This window comes from Hyalella azteca, unplaced genomic scaffold (genome assembly GCF_000764305.2).
Source record: "Hyalella azteca isolate HAZT.00-mixed unplaced genomic scaffold, Hazt_2.0.2 contig3232, whole genome shotgun sequence".
Lineage (NCBI taxonomy): Eukaryota > Metazoa > Arthropoda > Malacostraca > Amphipoda > Hyalellidae > Hyalella > Hyalella azteca.
In genome coordinates, this window is record NW_025933484.1 from 64,120 (window position 1) to 77,932 (window position 13,813).

Sequence of the window (13,813 nt, forward strand, 5' to 3'; positions counted from 1 at the left end):
TCTTCAACTGGACTTATTAACATTGAGAGAGAACGTGAAAATTTAATCTGAATCGATTACATTTGCGGAATTTAATTAATTTACGCTTCTAGGAACGTAAATTGAGATAGGTTTAAATCGCGCAGCCAGGAGATAATTTATCAGCAGAGGGATTGATAGAAAAAGATCTATATTATGGAAAACGTTCAATTCTATACGAGGCAGCCGGTCAAATATAATATACTTTATAAGAATGAAATGAAAATAATTCTAATAGCACATAAATCGTTAACATAAAAAGTTGTTATTACACTATCACACATAAAACCGTTGACAGTTTAACCTACAGGGTTTGCGTGAAAGTGTTTTCGTCCCGATATAATTTATAATAAAGATTCTGTAAACGTTAGATCTGTAATTGTGTACCGTTTTCGCGTATATTTTAGCTGAACACTTGAGCTCGTTATTGAATGTGCTGATCAAGCTTGCGATATGAAGCCTCGCATTAAATGAAATGAATGAAAGATTTTCAATGGATTTTTCCCTTATTCTGATTAATTGTGTGACTACATAAATCGTGAAAAGTTTTCCTTGTTTTCTTTACTGTTTTTCACAGTAACAATGTTGTATGAAATTCCATAAACAGTGTACTCAGTTACATCTTGTTTCAATGTTCACTTCCGAGTGTTGGAAAAATTAACGCCATTACCTGGAATGTACGCTCGAATTTCAGAAAATAATTCCCATTCCATTAACGCATGTCTAGTGCATCATCATCACAAAGGGCGAATATTCAAAGTTGTGTAACATCATTTTATGCTAAAGTTTTAGCAGGATGTAATTATAGCATTAAATTTCCGAGTGTAGACAAAAATTAATAAATAAAATAACCGAATGACACAAAACAATTTAATAAAATTGAGAGATCAAAAGAAGTAATTATAGGCAGGTCTGTGAGCTGTTGCAGTACAGTTAGGTATAGGGAGTAACATTTTACGATTCTATGTAAAATTTCAGGAATAAGGACGCACAAACATCCACTCGTCAGGGTAAATGTTTGTTACATCGATCCGTTCTCGCGACATCAATCAACGAGTCTTGCTTTGTATTATAATACCGCACGAAGTACATGAGATTTACTGCAAATCAACCGTGGCCGGTAGGTGATATAATATGCTTACGTGTGAAAACATCGATAAAAATTCATGATTCCCAATCTGTCGATGGTACAAAAATTCACATGTTTCATAAATACTCCTCCAAATACTGGTGTTTGGCAAATCTTTTTATAAATATTGAAAATGAATTAAGTATCACCATAAAACTTCAAAGCTATGAAAAGGAACGAGTGAGGCGATGTTGCAGGAGGCGATGAAGTGCCGTCTTGTCACTCTTCCTTCGTGGCGTCACGGAACTGGATGGTCACCACCACGTACGATAACATGAATGCCACCGTTTGCAAGGAATAACGGGAAGAATTCACATTACACGTAAAGTCGTGTCATGTATGAAAGCATAAACGTCGCTATGTCTACCAGGAATACCGGGAACAGTCCGGAACACACAGAAGATCACATCATGTACGACAACATGAGCACGGTAGTATATAAGCAAATTAATCTCACGTAGAATTCACGATGACCCGAAAATTTTCTCGCGTAAGACAACATGAAGGCCTCCGTCCAAAAATAACGGGAAGCTGTCACAAAGCAAGGAAAGTCGCATCACGTTAGACAACAAACAACGTCGGCAAGGAATAACGAAAAGAGATCAAAATACACGTATTGAAATAAACTGACAGGTGGTGATTCAAATACATTTGCGAGGAAAATCTAATCTAATTACAAACACTAATCTATTACGAATCAAATTGTTAAAATTTATTATCTTATGTTATGTTGTAATGTTTATACGCTTATCGTTAATTTGTCTCGTGTTAGGATACATAGTCGATGCTCATTAGCTCAATCGTGATTGTTATTGCCTTAACCTTACCTGTGTGAAGACCTCCTGCTCAAACCATATTACTACTCTTGTTCAATCTTGCTTTTCTGTTACTTAATTTGGGTTTGTTATAGTGTGTTTTCATTTTATTTTGTCCCATTTAATGCATGTTTGAACATCTTTTTTCGCTCGTTTAAGATCTTGCTTAACTGGATTTACGCCAGTGGTTGAAATCCGTAGGGTTATTGACTCCTTGGAGCTTGAGTTTTCAACTGATTTTGTCACATGCCTTAGTGCTGTGAATCAACTTGCATGCGCTTAACTCTCTATAAGTACGAGCGAACAATCCTATTACTATTTTCACTATTTTCTTTCCTATAGTTCTCTACGTGAAAACTCTTGTCTAGGATTCTCAAACGGAAACAAATAGATTAGTTATTTTTATTATCTTGAAACTGTGTTATCATCGTTCTGATTTTACTTGAATCATACTGAAATTCATTGGGTTAAAACCTTGAATCCATTAATTTTAGGCTTAAGTTGGTTTTTCTGTCTCGTGCATATAAGAATCCACCCAACCGCCTCTATATACTTGGTCTTCAACTCTGCTGTTTCTGTTTATTTGAGCTGAACTACTCCTTGCTTATTACGTTCTATTGCCACCCGCAATATATGGTGAGAATTGGAGAGAGAGATATTCATCTGAAAAAGTGACTCGTTCTATTGAATTAAATATTGTGTTCTAGACTCCAAACTTTCGAACTTGTACTTATGTGCGAACGCATTCTACTACAGTGCACAAATTCCTCATCGCGCTGCGTGCTTCTCGTTTCCTCCTGGCTTCGTTCTGCGAACCAATTCTTTTTGAACCACTTCAATAAAAGATTCAACGCTTTCCTTGCTCTTTAATTTCCAATTATACCAAAAATCAATAAAATAGATTTTGCAAGCTTTTCTATTCCTGACATTCCTGTTGGAGGAACTTTCGGAATATATTGCTAACTAATTAAGCAAACGTCAGTTTTGGAGCAGGAATTTTATTGCATGTGTTCCTTCTTGAACTCACGTTCAAGAAGGAACTTCGTCCGATGTTGCCAAAATTACCGAGAGTCAACTTGCGGGCCGTTGCAGTGCTAAAAAGAGTCCGGTTTGTTGTTGTAGGGCCTATAGAGGACAAGGTAAATATTTAAAATATGCCAAGCCTTGATCCAAACTTGGTTGTTAAGAAAACATATATTAGATGGAAATTTACATCAGATGTTATGGAGATTCCTGCCAGACAAAAGCTTTCCATCACGGTAATTATCTTGGGCGTTTTCATGCACATGCATGTTGAAGAAATGTCGCATGTTGCTTTTATGCACAGGCAGCGAAGAATTAGGCACATGCATTTTGAAATGATCAATCAAGCACATTTAAGAGAAAAAGAATATCATTAGCATAATTATGTAAATCTTGTAATGTATCATGTTCTGAAAGTTATAAGTGATGTATAAACAATTTTGAAACCTGTTTTATCCAAATATGTCGCTCCCAAGAAACTGAATAGATTGATGCATAAATATACATGCACACACATTCGACACTGTTTCGTTTTGTAAACGAAAATCAACCATCCTCAGTTTAACGATGAAGTCTTCTTCCTGGAAGTACATTTTACAGGCTTACATTATTAGCAAAATTAAATCGATGACATTAAAATTAGTCGCATTCACTTTTGTTCAATCTAAATTGAGGCTTAATTACGTTATGCTTTTACAATAAAAAGAAGAACAGCAAAAATGCATATAATCAATTAATCTAATGCAAGCATGCAACTGTATTATTTGAAATATGAAAACATAATTACAATTGAGCATATTTTTCTCTTTACAATTGAGCATATTTTTCGACAATGTAATAAATTTTCATTGGAACCCGGCTCCATTTAACCCAAAGCTAATTTTCTGTATTTCATTAATCGATTACAATTAATGATCCGAATTTCAATCGAGACACTGCATATTTTTCACTTCACAAGTGTAACGCAGGCACTCACTGCGTCAGACAGAGCGTCGGCTGGGTTGTGGATGAGGAAGAGCAGGCACTGCAGTGCCTCGCTGATCACGATCAGGTGCAGCAACACGTCCAGATTTCCCTTCTGCAGACTCGTCATCAACAAGTAAATGCCAAAAAGGAGATCCGAGAGATACCAAACGGACACGAAGATAAGAATCCAAGAATAAACATCCGTTATCAGCCCCACTGCCTGGTTTATCTGCAAAATTTGTTCTTCAATTCCCCTTAGATTTTCAGCGAGATTTGTATTTCTGGAAGTCGTATCGGCGTTTGAAGTTGAAATGGCGGACTGTGAGGAGGACACGCAGGACTTTCCGTCACAGAAGCAACTAGACATGAAATTTTCCTGAACTTTTTGGTGAGTATTCCAGCAAAAAAAATTGTTAGTGAAAATCAGAGTAACGGAAAACACAAATAGTATGATAAACAAGAGTGAATCGATGAAGTTCCATACGGTTGGTCCGATGTCTTTGCGCCAATCATGATAGACGCGAACTAAGTAATAGAAAATCAGAAGAAGCGAGAACACTAAACCAATGAGAAGTGGCGAATTTGATGAGTTGAGCCAACGTTCTGCAGGGGAATGATCCGAGTCGGATATTAACCGTAGCACGCTGACAAGTTTAGTGAACGAATTATGACTCCACTTGCATTTTATTATAGAAACAATAACCATAACAGGAGCAACAAGATGATGAGCGTTGTCGAATATCTCCGTGAGCGCGAGCTTAGAGTAATCGCGTGAGAAGAAGAAATAAGCACAGCAGCTATATAAGATAAATGCAGTTGATGAAAAGGTACCATACAGTTTATTTTAAAGCGAATCAGTGTTGACGTTGGTCTGTATACCACGTTTTTGTTGGGGCGAGGAGTTTCTTCAACTTCAGGTGAGACGCTCGGGACGCTCTCAAGGCTTGGATGCTCGTCGGCAATATAAGCTAGGGTGTGACAAAGCTGGAGCAGCAGCTAAAATTGCAGCTACGTTCTTATGCTCTAAATAAAATCCAAAGAATTTTAAAGCAATTTTGCTAAATTGAAGTGCATCTAGCTCCCACGAGTTTAACCATTCTTAACGGAAGTAGTGGTTAATTTAAATGCAAGTTTCTCTGTATAAGCGAATCCAAGTCTCGCACTGCGTCTTCGATTTGCTAGAATTTATAAGAACATCCTCGGAGTTTGAAGCTCTATCAGACATGACAGTGAGACATGAATATTTGTATACAAACTTAAAGAAAAATTAAAGATGATTCCAAACGACACACCGTGCCGGCTTCTCAGTCATTACAGCTTCATTTATTTAGAGTAATGATCGTCGTTTCTTTGTGGCTCTGATGGCGATGCGATTATTATAGCTCGGCAAAGTTAGAGGAACTTTATAAACTTTCATTTATAAAAGAGCGGTTATTTCACTACCAGCCATTTTTCATTATCCGCCATGTTTCATAACCAGCCATGTTCCATTACCCGCCATGTTTCATTACGTTATAGCTGCGGATTAAAAATTTCACTTATGTAGGTTAAGTCGTATATAATTAAGTAATTAACCTGTATATAATTGTCTCAGCGGGTTTTCTACCAATTAAGTGAAATATATCAATTTTACATCACGCGGTCACTGCGATAGTTTCAGTTATGTGGGCTTGGTAGTTTCATTTTTAGGTATTTAACCGATAACCTTCGCTTAACACCAGCGCAATGACTAATTTTATATACTCTTTATATATTTTGAAAGGCTTATTAATAAATTAATATAGAATTTGAAAATAATTAAAGAACCCTATGAATTTTTGCTGGAGACTAGAAATACACTGCGCATCTATGGAAAAAGTAGGAAAATTTACTTAATGTGAAGACGGAGCTTGAGAAGGAAACTGCTTAGGAGATTTAAATTGAATGCGATAATTTGATTTTTGGTTATCGTAGAACGAACCGGTATTAAGTGAACTAACGGAATCCCTGCAAACTTCCCAGTTTTTGCGTCCATGAATGAATCAATTACAATACAACAATCGTTCAATCCTATTTTAGTTGATCCGTCAGTTAATGAATGTTCCAGAATTCTTTTTTGTAGAACACAATCTGTATTGATGCCAATTAATTGATTTATTCTTAAACATGAAAATTGAGATTTAATTTTATCTAATGCCGAAAATGCACAAGGCACCAGTTATTAACGCGCTGCTTAATTCTATAAAAATAGCGTTTGAAGTGGCAATTTCTATAGGCAACTGGTATAGCTAGCATCCCAGAGACAAGTACACCTAAGCTTTCCATATGCATATTAGAATATTTCACGCTATGCTAATGTTTTTTTATGCATCATATTAGATTCTTCCGCTGCAAGGTCTAACCATTTATTATGGCGATCAATTGCAGGAGATATAAATGAGCCGAGTTGTCTAGCGCCTCGAGATAACAGATCATTATAGGGCTGAACTTTAAATACATGTAAAAGGTAAGAAAATAAATGATAAAATGTTACAAAATTTAACGCCAAACATTTATTTTAATTCCAAGAAGAATATAAAGAGAAATTTATGACGGTTGAAATTTTCTTGAAAAAGGACAATGCTGTGTAAATGCACTCCAAATATTCTTGCGTATATTTTTATCAATTAAGTCAGATGAGGATCTCTCACAAAAACTTACAAAAATTTTCAACCATGCTCGATTATTTGAATAAAAATAATTTTTTCCTGATAATAATCTTACTATCAAATCTATCAAATTTTGACAGGGTTTTTCCCAGTGCCATCCCGTACAACTAACAATAACGAACATTTTTAAAAGCTGTTTAATTTACGTGTTTAGCGTCATTTATCTCTAACATGATTCGGTGTCTTATTCACAGCGCTACTATTCACACGGCTTGAAGGTCTTAGTGGCGTCGATGCACATGAAGATAAGGTTAATGCTACACGGAACCGTCGTGAGTTTTCCGGACTTCAGGATGACCACGCAGGAGGAGGTGTCACCGGGACTACCGTCCCACATGTCAGCGGGCACGGGAGTCTTACTGGGCATGCGAACCCAAGCACCGTCGATGTATCGCACGTTCACCCAGAAATGCGGTATAGAAGTGGCAATTTCTAAAGGCGACTGGTATAGCTAGCATCCCAGAGACAAGTACACCTAAACTTTCCATATGGTATATTAGAATATATCACGATATGCTAATGTTTTTTATGCATCGTATTAGATTCTTCCGCAGTAAGGTCTAACCATTTATTATGACGATCAATTGCAGGAGATATAAATGAGCCGAGTTGTCTAGCGCCTCGAGATAACAGATCATTATAGGACTGAACTTTAAATACAGGTAAAAGGTAAGAAAATAAATGATAAAATGTTACAAAATTTAACACCAAACATTTATTTTGATTCCAAGAAGAATATAAAGAGAAATTTATGACGGTTGAAATTTTCTTGAAAAAGGACAATGCTGTGTAAATACACTCTAAATATTCTTGCGTGTATTTTTATCAATTAAGTCAGATGAGGATCTCTCACAAAAACTTACAAAAAATTTTCAACCATGCTCGATTAATTTGAATAAAAATAATTTTATCCTGAAAATATTCTTACTATCAAATCTCTCAATTTTGACAGGGTTTTTCCCAGTGCCATCCCGTACAACTAACAATAACGAACATTTTTAAAAGCTGTTTAATTTACGTGTTTAGCGTCATTTATCTCTAACATGATTCGGTGTCTTATTCACAGCGCTACTATTCACACGGCTTGAAGGTCTTAGTGGCGTCGATGCACATGTAGATAAGTTTAATGCTACACGGAACCGTCGTGAGTTTTCCGGACTTCAGGATGACCACGCACGAGGAGGTGTCACTGGGACTACCGTCCCACATGTCAGCGGGCACGGGAGTCTTACTGGGCATGCGAACCCAAGCACCGTCGATGTATCGCACGTTCACCCAGAAATGCGGTATAGCTAAAAAAACATAAGAAAATATACTCATAAGCCTGAACGTTTGTTGATTTTAGTTTCTCGGTTGAAACGGGCATAGAATAGGGGTCAAATGGAATTCATTTCTCGATAAAAAATGTCAGCTTCATTTTACAAGCCTATAGATTTGCTTTAAAAATTTCGCCCCTTGACTGACACTTTAATTCATTCCTTTATACCAAATGAACAACGATAAGAAGCTTACTCGAAAAATATTTGATCTTCCCTTGACAATACAATTCAAGGAAATCTTGATTCATTCATAATTTCTAATTCAAATCGTTGTATCAAACCCAGAAGGTACACAAAAGCCATTATAAAAAGTAACACAAAAATAAAGTAAACAATAGACATTTTAGTTCTTAGTCGTACATGAGATTTTCAAAGCATATGTCTGCATTGCCTGCTCAGAACTGAAAAGATAGCAAAATACCACTTTTTACTCACCAGAGTTCGATTCATCATTGACGGCTGCCATCACGAAATTCAGGTTCTCCGGCGTGTCTATTGGGGCTAAAATAAAGTAAACAATAGACATTTTAGTTCTTAGTCGTACATGAGATTTTCAAAGCATATGTCTGCATTGCCTGCTCAGAACTGAAAAGATAGCAAAATACCACTTTTTACTCACCAGAGTTCGATTCATCATTGACGGCTGCCATCAAGAAATTCAGGTTCTCCGGCGTGTCTATTGGGGCCAACGCCACTCCAAATACCAGCGCACAAGTGGCCTGTGCCTCACAGAAGCTCTGTCCAATAGATGCTTTCCAGATGTAGGGGTGTAAGTCAGATCCAATGCACGTAACAGGGAGGCATGACGACACAATGATCACATTGTGTCGTCATGCCTTATACGTAACAGGGAGGCATGACGACACAATGATCCGTACATTTACAACAGTAAAAATTCTAATTATGTTTGTAGGCCACACGATATTAGAACACATTTTATACACAATACTGCCCAGCACTGTTACTCACCATCATAGCCGATATAGACCGTCTCACCATCGCATGCTTGTTTCTCAGGATCATAGAAACCATTCATGGCGATCATGCACGACCCATCATTGAACTTGAACATCAGTTTGGCTGTTTATTAAGAGCATGGTTAACGCTACGTAAAATAAATGGCACGAAGCTATAACAGAGTGAATAATGGAACATTTATTTAGCAATGTTTACAATCCATTTTAAACAAATGTTGTTATTAACCTAAGATTTAGCCAGGATTTATATTTTCTCGTTCGACTTAATCCCGCATTATAATAAAACGCTGCCTATTTTTTATGCATATTTTACGTGCCTATTTTTTATACTACTTGCTCCAAATAGTCAATTGTTATTGTAAATTTTCAATTATTATGACATTGTCTCATTTAAAATAATAAAATTGCGTATGTCAGGCATGAAATTCCGTATTGACAAGGAATATATTGAATTACCAGCGTCCAGGGTGGCCTGGGCACAAGCGAAGAGAGTCGTGGCAGCGTCAGCGACCTGCCATGTGATCTCCTGCGCACTTGAGCTCGTGACCTGAGTGAAGCTTTGTTTTCCTATGGCTAACATCCATAGACTACGACATAGTCTCATTTAAAATAATAAAATTGCGTATGTCAGACATGAAATTCCGTATTGACAAGGAATATATTGAATTACCAGCGTCCAGGGTGGTCCGGGCACAACCGATGAGAGTCGTGGCAGCGTCAGCGACCTGCCATGTAATCTTCTGAGCACTTGAGCTCGTGACCTGAGTGAAGCTTTGTTTTCCTATGGCTAACATCCATAGACTCCCCGTCAGCGAAGCTGCTTGCTTGATGCAGGTCGAGAACAGGCTGCTTCTCAAAGAAGTTTCCAAGCCATACTAATGACAAATGAAAAATCCGATTAGAAATTAATAAAAAAGTATAACTCAGTACTCACTGCAGTGAGTGACAGAGAGCGCATCTTCTCGTCGACGAAAACTTGAGGTCGCGGACAGACGGACTGACAGACAGACAGACAGACGGACATGACGAGCACAATAGTGCATTTTTTCCATAAATGATAAAATGCGCTAAAAACGACTAGTATTCGATCAAAATATTCAATATTAATTGGTTATGAATTCGAGTTAACTGCAACGCACGTAAATTTGCGAGGCATTTTTAGCGCATTTTCACATTTATGAAAAAATGCACTATTGTGCTCGCCTTGTCCGTATGTCTGTCCCTCCGTCTGTGCGTCTGTCTATCCGTCCGTCTGTACGTCTGTCCGTCCGTCTGCCCGTCTGTCTGTCTGTCCGTCCGTGACTTCATGTTTTCGTCGACGAGAAAATGCGCCCTCTGTCACTCATTGCAGTGAGTACTGAGTTATATTTTTTATGACATTGCCTTCAAGTTTATACTCAATTAGCTGATCAGATGAGAACGAACGTAAACGTTAAGAAGTAAATCTGTCTCCTAATAAATAAAATACATCTGCAGTAGAATCATATGAGTAAATATTTAAAAGATGAACGGTCTGATCCGCGCCGAAACTGAGCGAGGTTCCCGTATATTCTTGCATTCGCTGTTATTATTTCGCAAGTTGATTACGGATAACGCTCGAAATTGGTCCATTCTCTCTTTATAAAAATTTGATTATTATTTAGGTGACTTATCAACCATTTATATAATCAAATGATACGATCAAATTGATCAGAAACAAAATTAGCATGTTTTTACTCACCGTTTCAAAGACTTCGTTGGTGCGAGGAGAGGTCAGTTCCTGATTGACAGGCACAAGAAAATATTGTTATCAGATTGATTTTTCACAACTATGCAATCATTGGATAAACCTATGGTGATCGATGAGGGGATTTCTTGAAACAATTTAATCTTTAGATATACATATGAGGAAAGCTCAATTGATCTAGAATTTATTTGCACGATAATTTCTTTGAATAGAATAAAATTCGATGCTAAATATTTGAATGCGAAATTGTGGACTTCTTAGAATTAATGCAAATTATATTAAATATAATGCACATATATTTATGAATATAAGTCTCTATTTCGTACCGTTGCAGTGGCAGACGAGGCTGCCACCAGCAGCGTAAGAAGTAAGGCAGGCGTTGCCATCGGACGTTGTTGCTCAAGCGAGAGTCGCACTCGAACTGGCGGCCCGTCGCCCCCGCGGCCACAAGTTAGAATATTTTCACAAGTGTTTACCGCTGTACCTACACGTGTACTTACACGTGTACTTACACGTGTACTACTTACACGTGTACAAAACTTCAGATTACTTTCATACGTGTTTACTGCGATACTTACACGCGCACTAAACTTCAAATTACTTTCATACGTGTTTACTGCTAGAAAGGAGCCCGCAAGCGTCGAGGAATTGGGCACAAAGAACTATAGCACATTTACGCAGTAGATGCCAATACCATGAAGTCAATAAACAGAATAGTGACGTATATAGTTCTAAGATCTAGTTAAGCGTGCAAGGTCTTGCTTGGTAAGACCGTGTGCTGCTCTTAAAAATAGTGAGTTGTTTTAATAATTAAATAAGACTGATGCAATATTTAGTTATCCGCCGTCTGTCGTAGCGCTTTCAGTCACTAATGAATAAACTCGTCGCAAGATGTCAAATATACTTCTGCGAATTTCTTCATTTTATTTGACGAAACGCAAACGTATTCTGAGAACATACAATTGAACGTATTGTAAACTATACAAAAAATAGAATGGTTGATGCAAGCACAATATTTCAACAGAAATATCAAAAAAATGGGCAAATATTTAAGATCAAGGTAGAGGAATATTCCCTTATCAAACTGTGGGCACCGTGCTGTCGCACCAGCCGCAAACCATGAATAGAGATAAAAATTTCTATCCAACTTGGCCTTGCCTACTTCTACATGGGGAAAATTTTAAGTAATTAGTACTGAAGACGACATATCAAAATCTGTGGATGCTATAATATTATAATAGAGTACTCGTTATAATAACAGGCTGATACTCATACATACTTATTCCACTTGGCTGATACTTATCTCTTATACACATCTAGATGTGTATAAGAGACAGGAGCATAGCAGAGCCTAGTGAAGTCGGCGCTGAAGAATAGGCCTGATGTGGCCTGTCGCCGATTCGTGTACTTTTCGCGACTTGTCCATAGGAGATCTAAAAACAGGTCTTTCTACCGGATCTTCTCCAAACTGTCGATAGTTTGAAATATTTACTAGACTTCCACCGGGTTTGATATGGTGCTAGGCATTTTAAGTCTTATGGGAGTGATGCGGATACGCACACACCCAAACGATATTTTTCTCAAAAATACGGCCCCAGATCATCATGTGCATTGGCCTCAGTGTAGACTTCACAGTTCGTAAATATCAGTTATCCGTATTTTTGGGCCAATGTAAATCCGGAACACCTGAAGAGCGAATCCGGAAATGCTCTAAATTTCGGCTACATGCTTTTACATTCTTTTCGGCTATATGCTTTTGTAGTATGTACATTTACATGTTATATTCTTTCACGACCCAATACAGTTGATACAAACTTGGACGGACCTGTTAAAATGACATCCTCTCTCAGCGATCAATCGATTCAATTAGTCACTCAACATCAACTCGAACTTATTGAAATAATAAGAAACGCTGTATTTCGTTTGCATCAGATATTTTGAATTTTGATGCTCACCTGAATATTTAATATAATTCTAGTCCTCGAAAAAAATTATCAATGTCCATTGAACCAAGCCGCCATATGTCGGCGGCTGACTCATGGTTTGCAGTTTGATGGCAAGTGTTAGTACACTTGTAATGTTGGGGACCGGAATGAACTTTCTCTTATGCCTTGAAAAGATATTGCATCGCCTTCCCCTCCTTTCTCCACCCATAGCTAGCGGGTTCAATGGACTTCTTCAGTTTATAGACGACGCAATTACAAGTTTTGAAGTGAAAGTTCCCGTTGAGGAACTCGTCAGCTTTCTGCTTCAATGGGGTCAATATTTCCATGGGAACAATATTTACAGTTAACCATTAACCAATGAACAATATTTACAGTTAATAATTAACTAGTGAACAATATTTACAGATAACAATTAACTAGTGAACAATATTTACAGTTAACAATTAACTAGTGAACAATATTTACAGTTAACCATTAACCAATGAACAATATTTACAGTTAACCATTAACCAGTGAACAATATTTATAGTTAACCATAAACCAATGAACAATATTTACTAACCATTAACCAATGAACAATATTTACAGTTAACCATTACACAATAACCAATATTTACAGTTAACCATTAACCATTGAACAATATTTAGAGTTAGCCATTAGCCAATGAACAATATTTACTGTTAACCATAACCAATGAACAATATTTACAGTTAACCATTAACCAATGATTAATATTTAGAGTTAACCGTTAACCAATGAACAATATTTACTGTTAACCATAACAAACGAACAATATTTACAGTTAACCATTAATCAATATTTACAGTTAACCATAACCAATGAACAATATTTAGAGTTAACCATTATCCAATGAACAATATTTACTGTTAACCATAACAAATGAACAATATTTACAGTTAACCATTAACCAATATTTACAGTTAACCATTAACCAATGAACAATATTTACATTTAACTATTAACCAACGAACAATATTTACAGTTCACCATTAACCAATGAATAATATTTACAGTTAACCATTAACCAATGAACAATATTTACAGTTAACCATTAACCAATGAACAATATTTACAGTTAACCATTAACCAATGAATAATATTTACAGTTAACCATTAACCAATGAACAATATTTACAGTTAACCATTAACCAATGAACAATATTTACAGTTAACCATTAACCAATG

General features: G+C 36.7%; 2 protein-coding genes across 2 annotated transcripts; both read right to left on the bottom strand.

Annotated features, from left to right (window-relative positions):
- Positions 1 to 7,352: 7,352 nt before the first annotated feature.
- LOC108665395 lies at positions 7,353 to 8,721 on the bottom strand (the record flags this gene model as incomplete). The annotated part of the gene is given in 2 exon segments (XM_018152144.1): positions 7,353 to 7,930; positions 8,577 to 8,721. Coding segments are annotated over 2 exon segments (366 nt in total), but the record flags the coding sequence as incomplete, so codon positions are not given.
- Positions 8,722 to 8,918: 197 nt separating this feature from the next.
- Positions 8,919 to 11,076, bottom strand: LOC108665392. Its single transcript, XM_018152142.2, has 4 exons — positions 10,987 to 11,076; positions 10,655 to 10,693; positions 9,605 to 9,809; positions 8,919 to 9,037 (listed from the first exon to the last, which is right to left on the bottom strand). Exons 1-4 carry the CDS (start codon positions 11,044 to 11,046, stop codon positions 8,919 to 8,921), a joined length of 423 nt encoding a protein of 140 aa, XP_018007631.1. The 5' UTR covers positions 11,047 to 11,076.
- Positions 11,077 to 13,813: the final 2,737 nt, after the last annotated feature.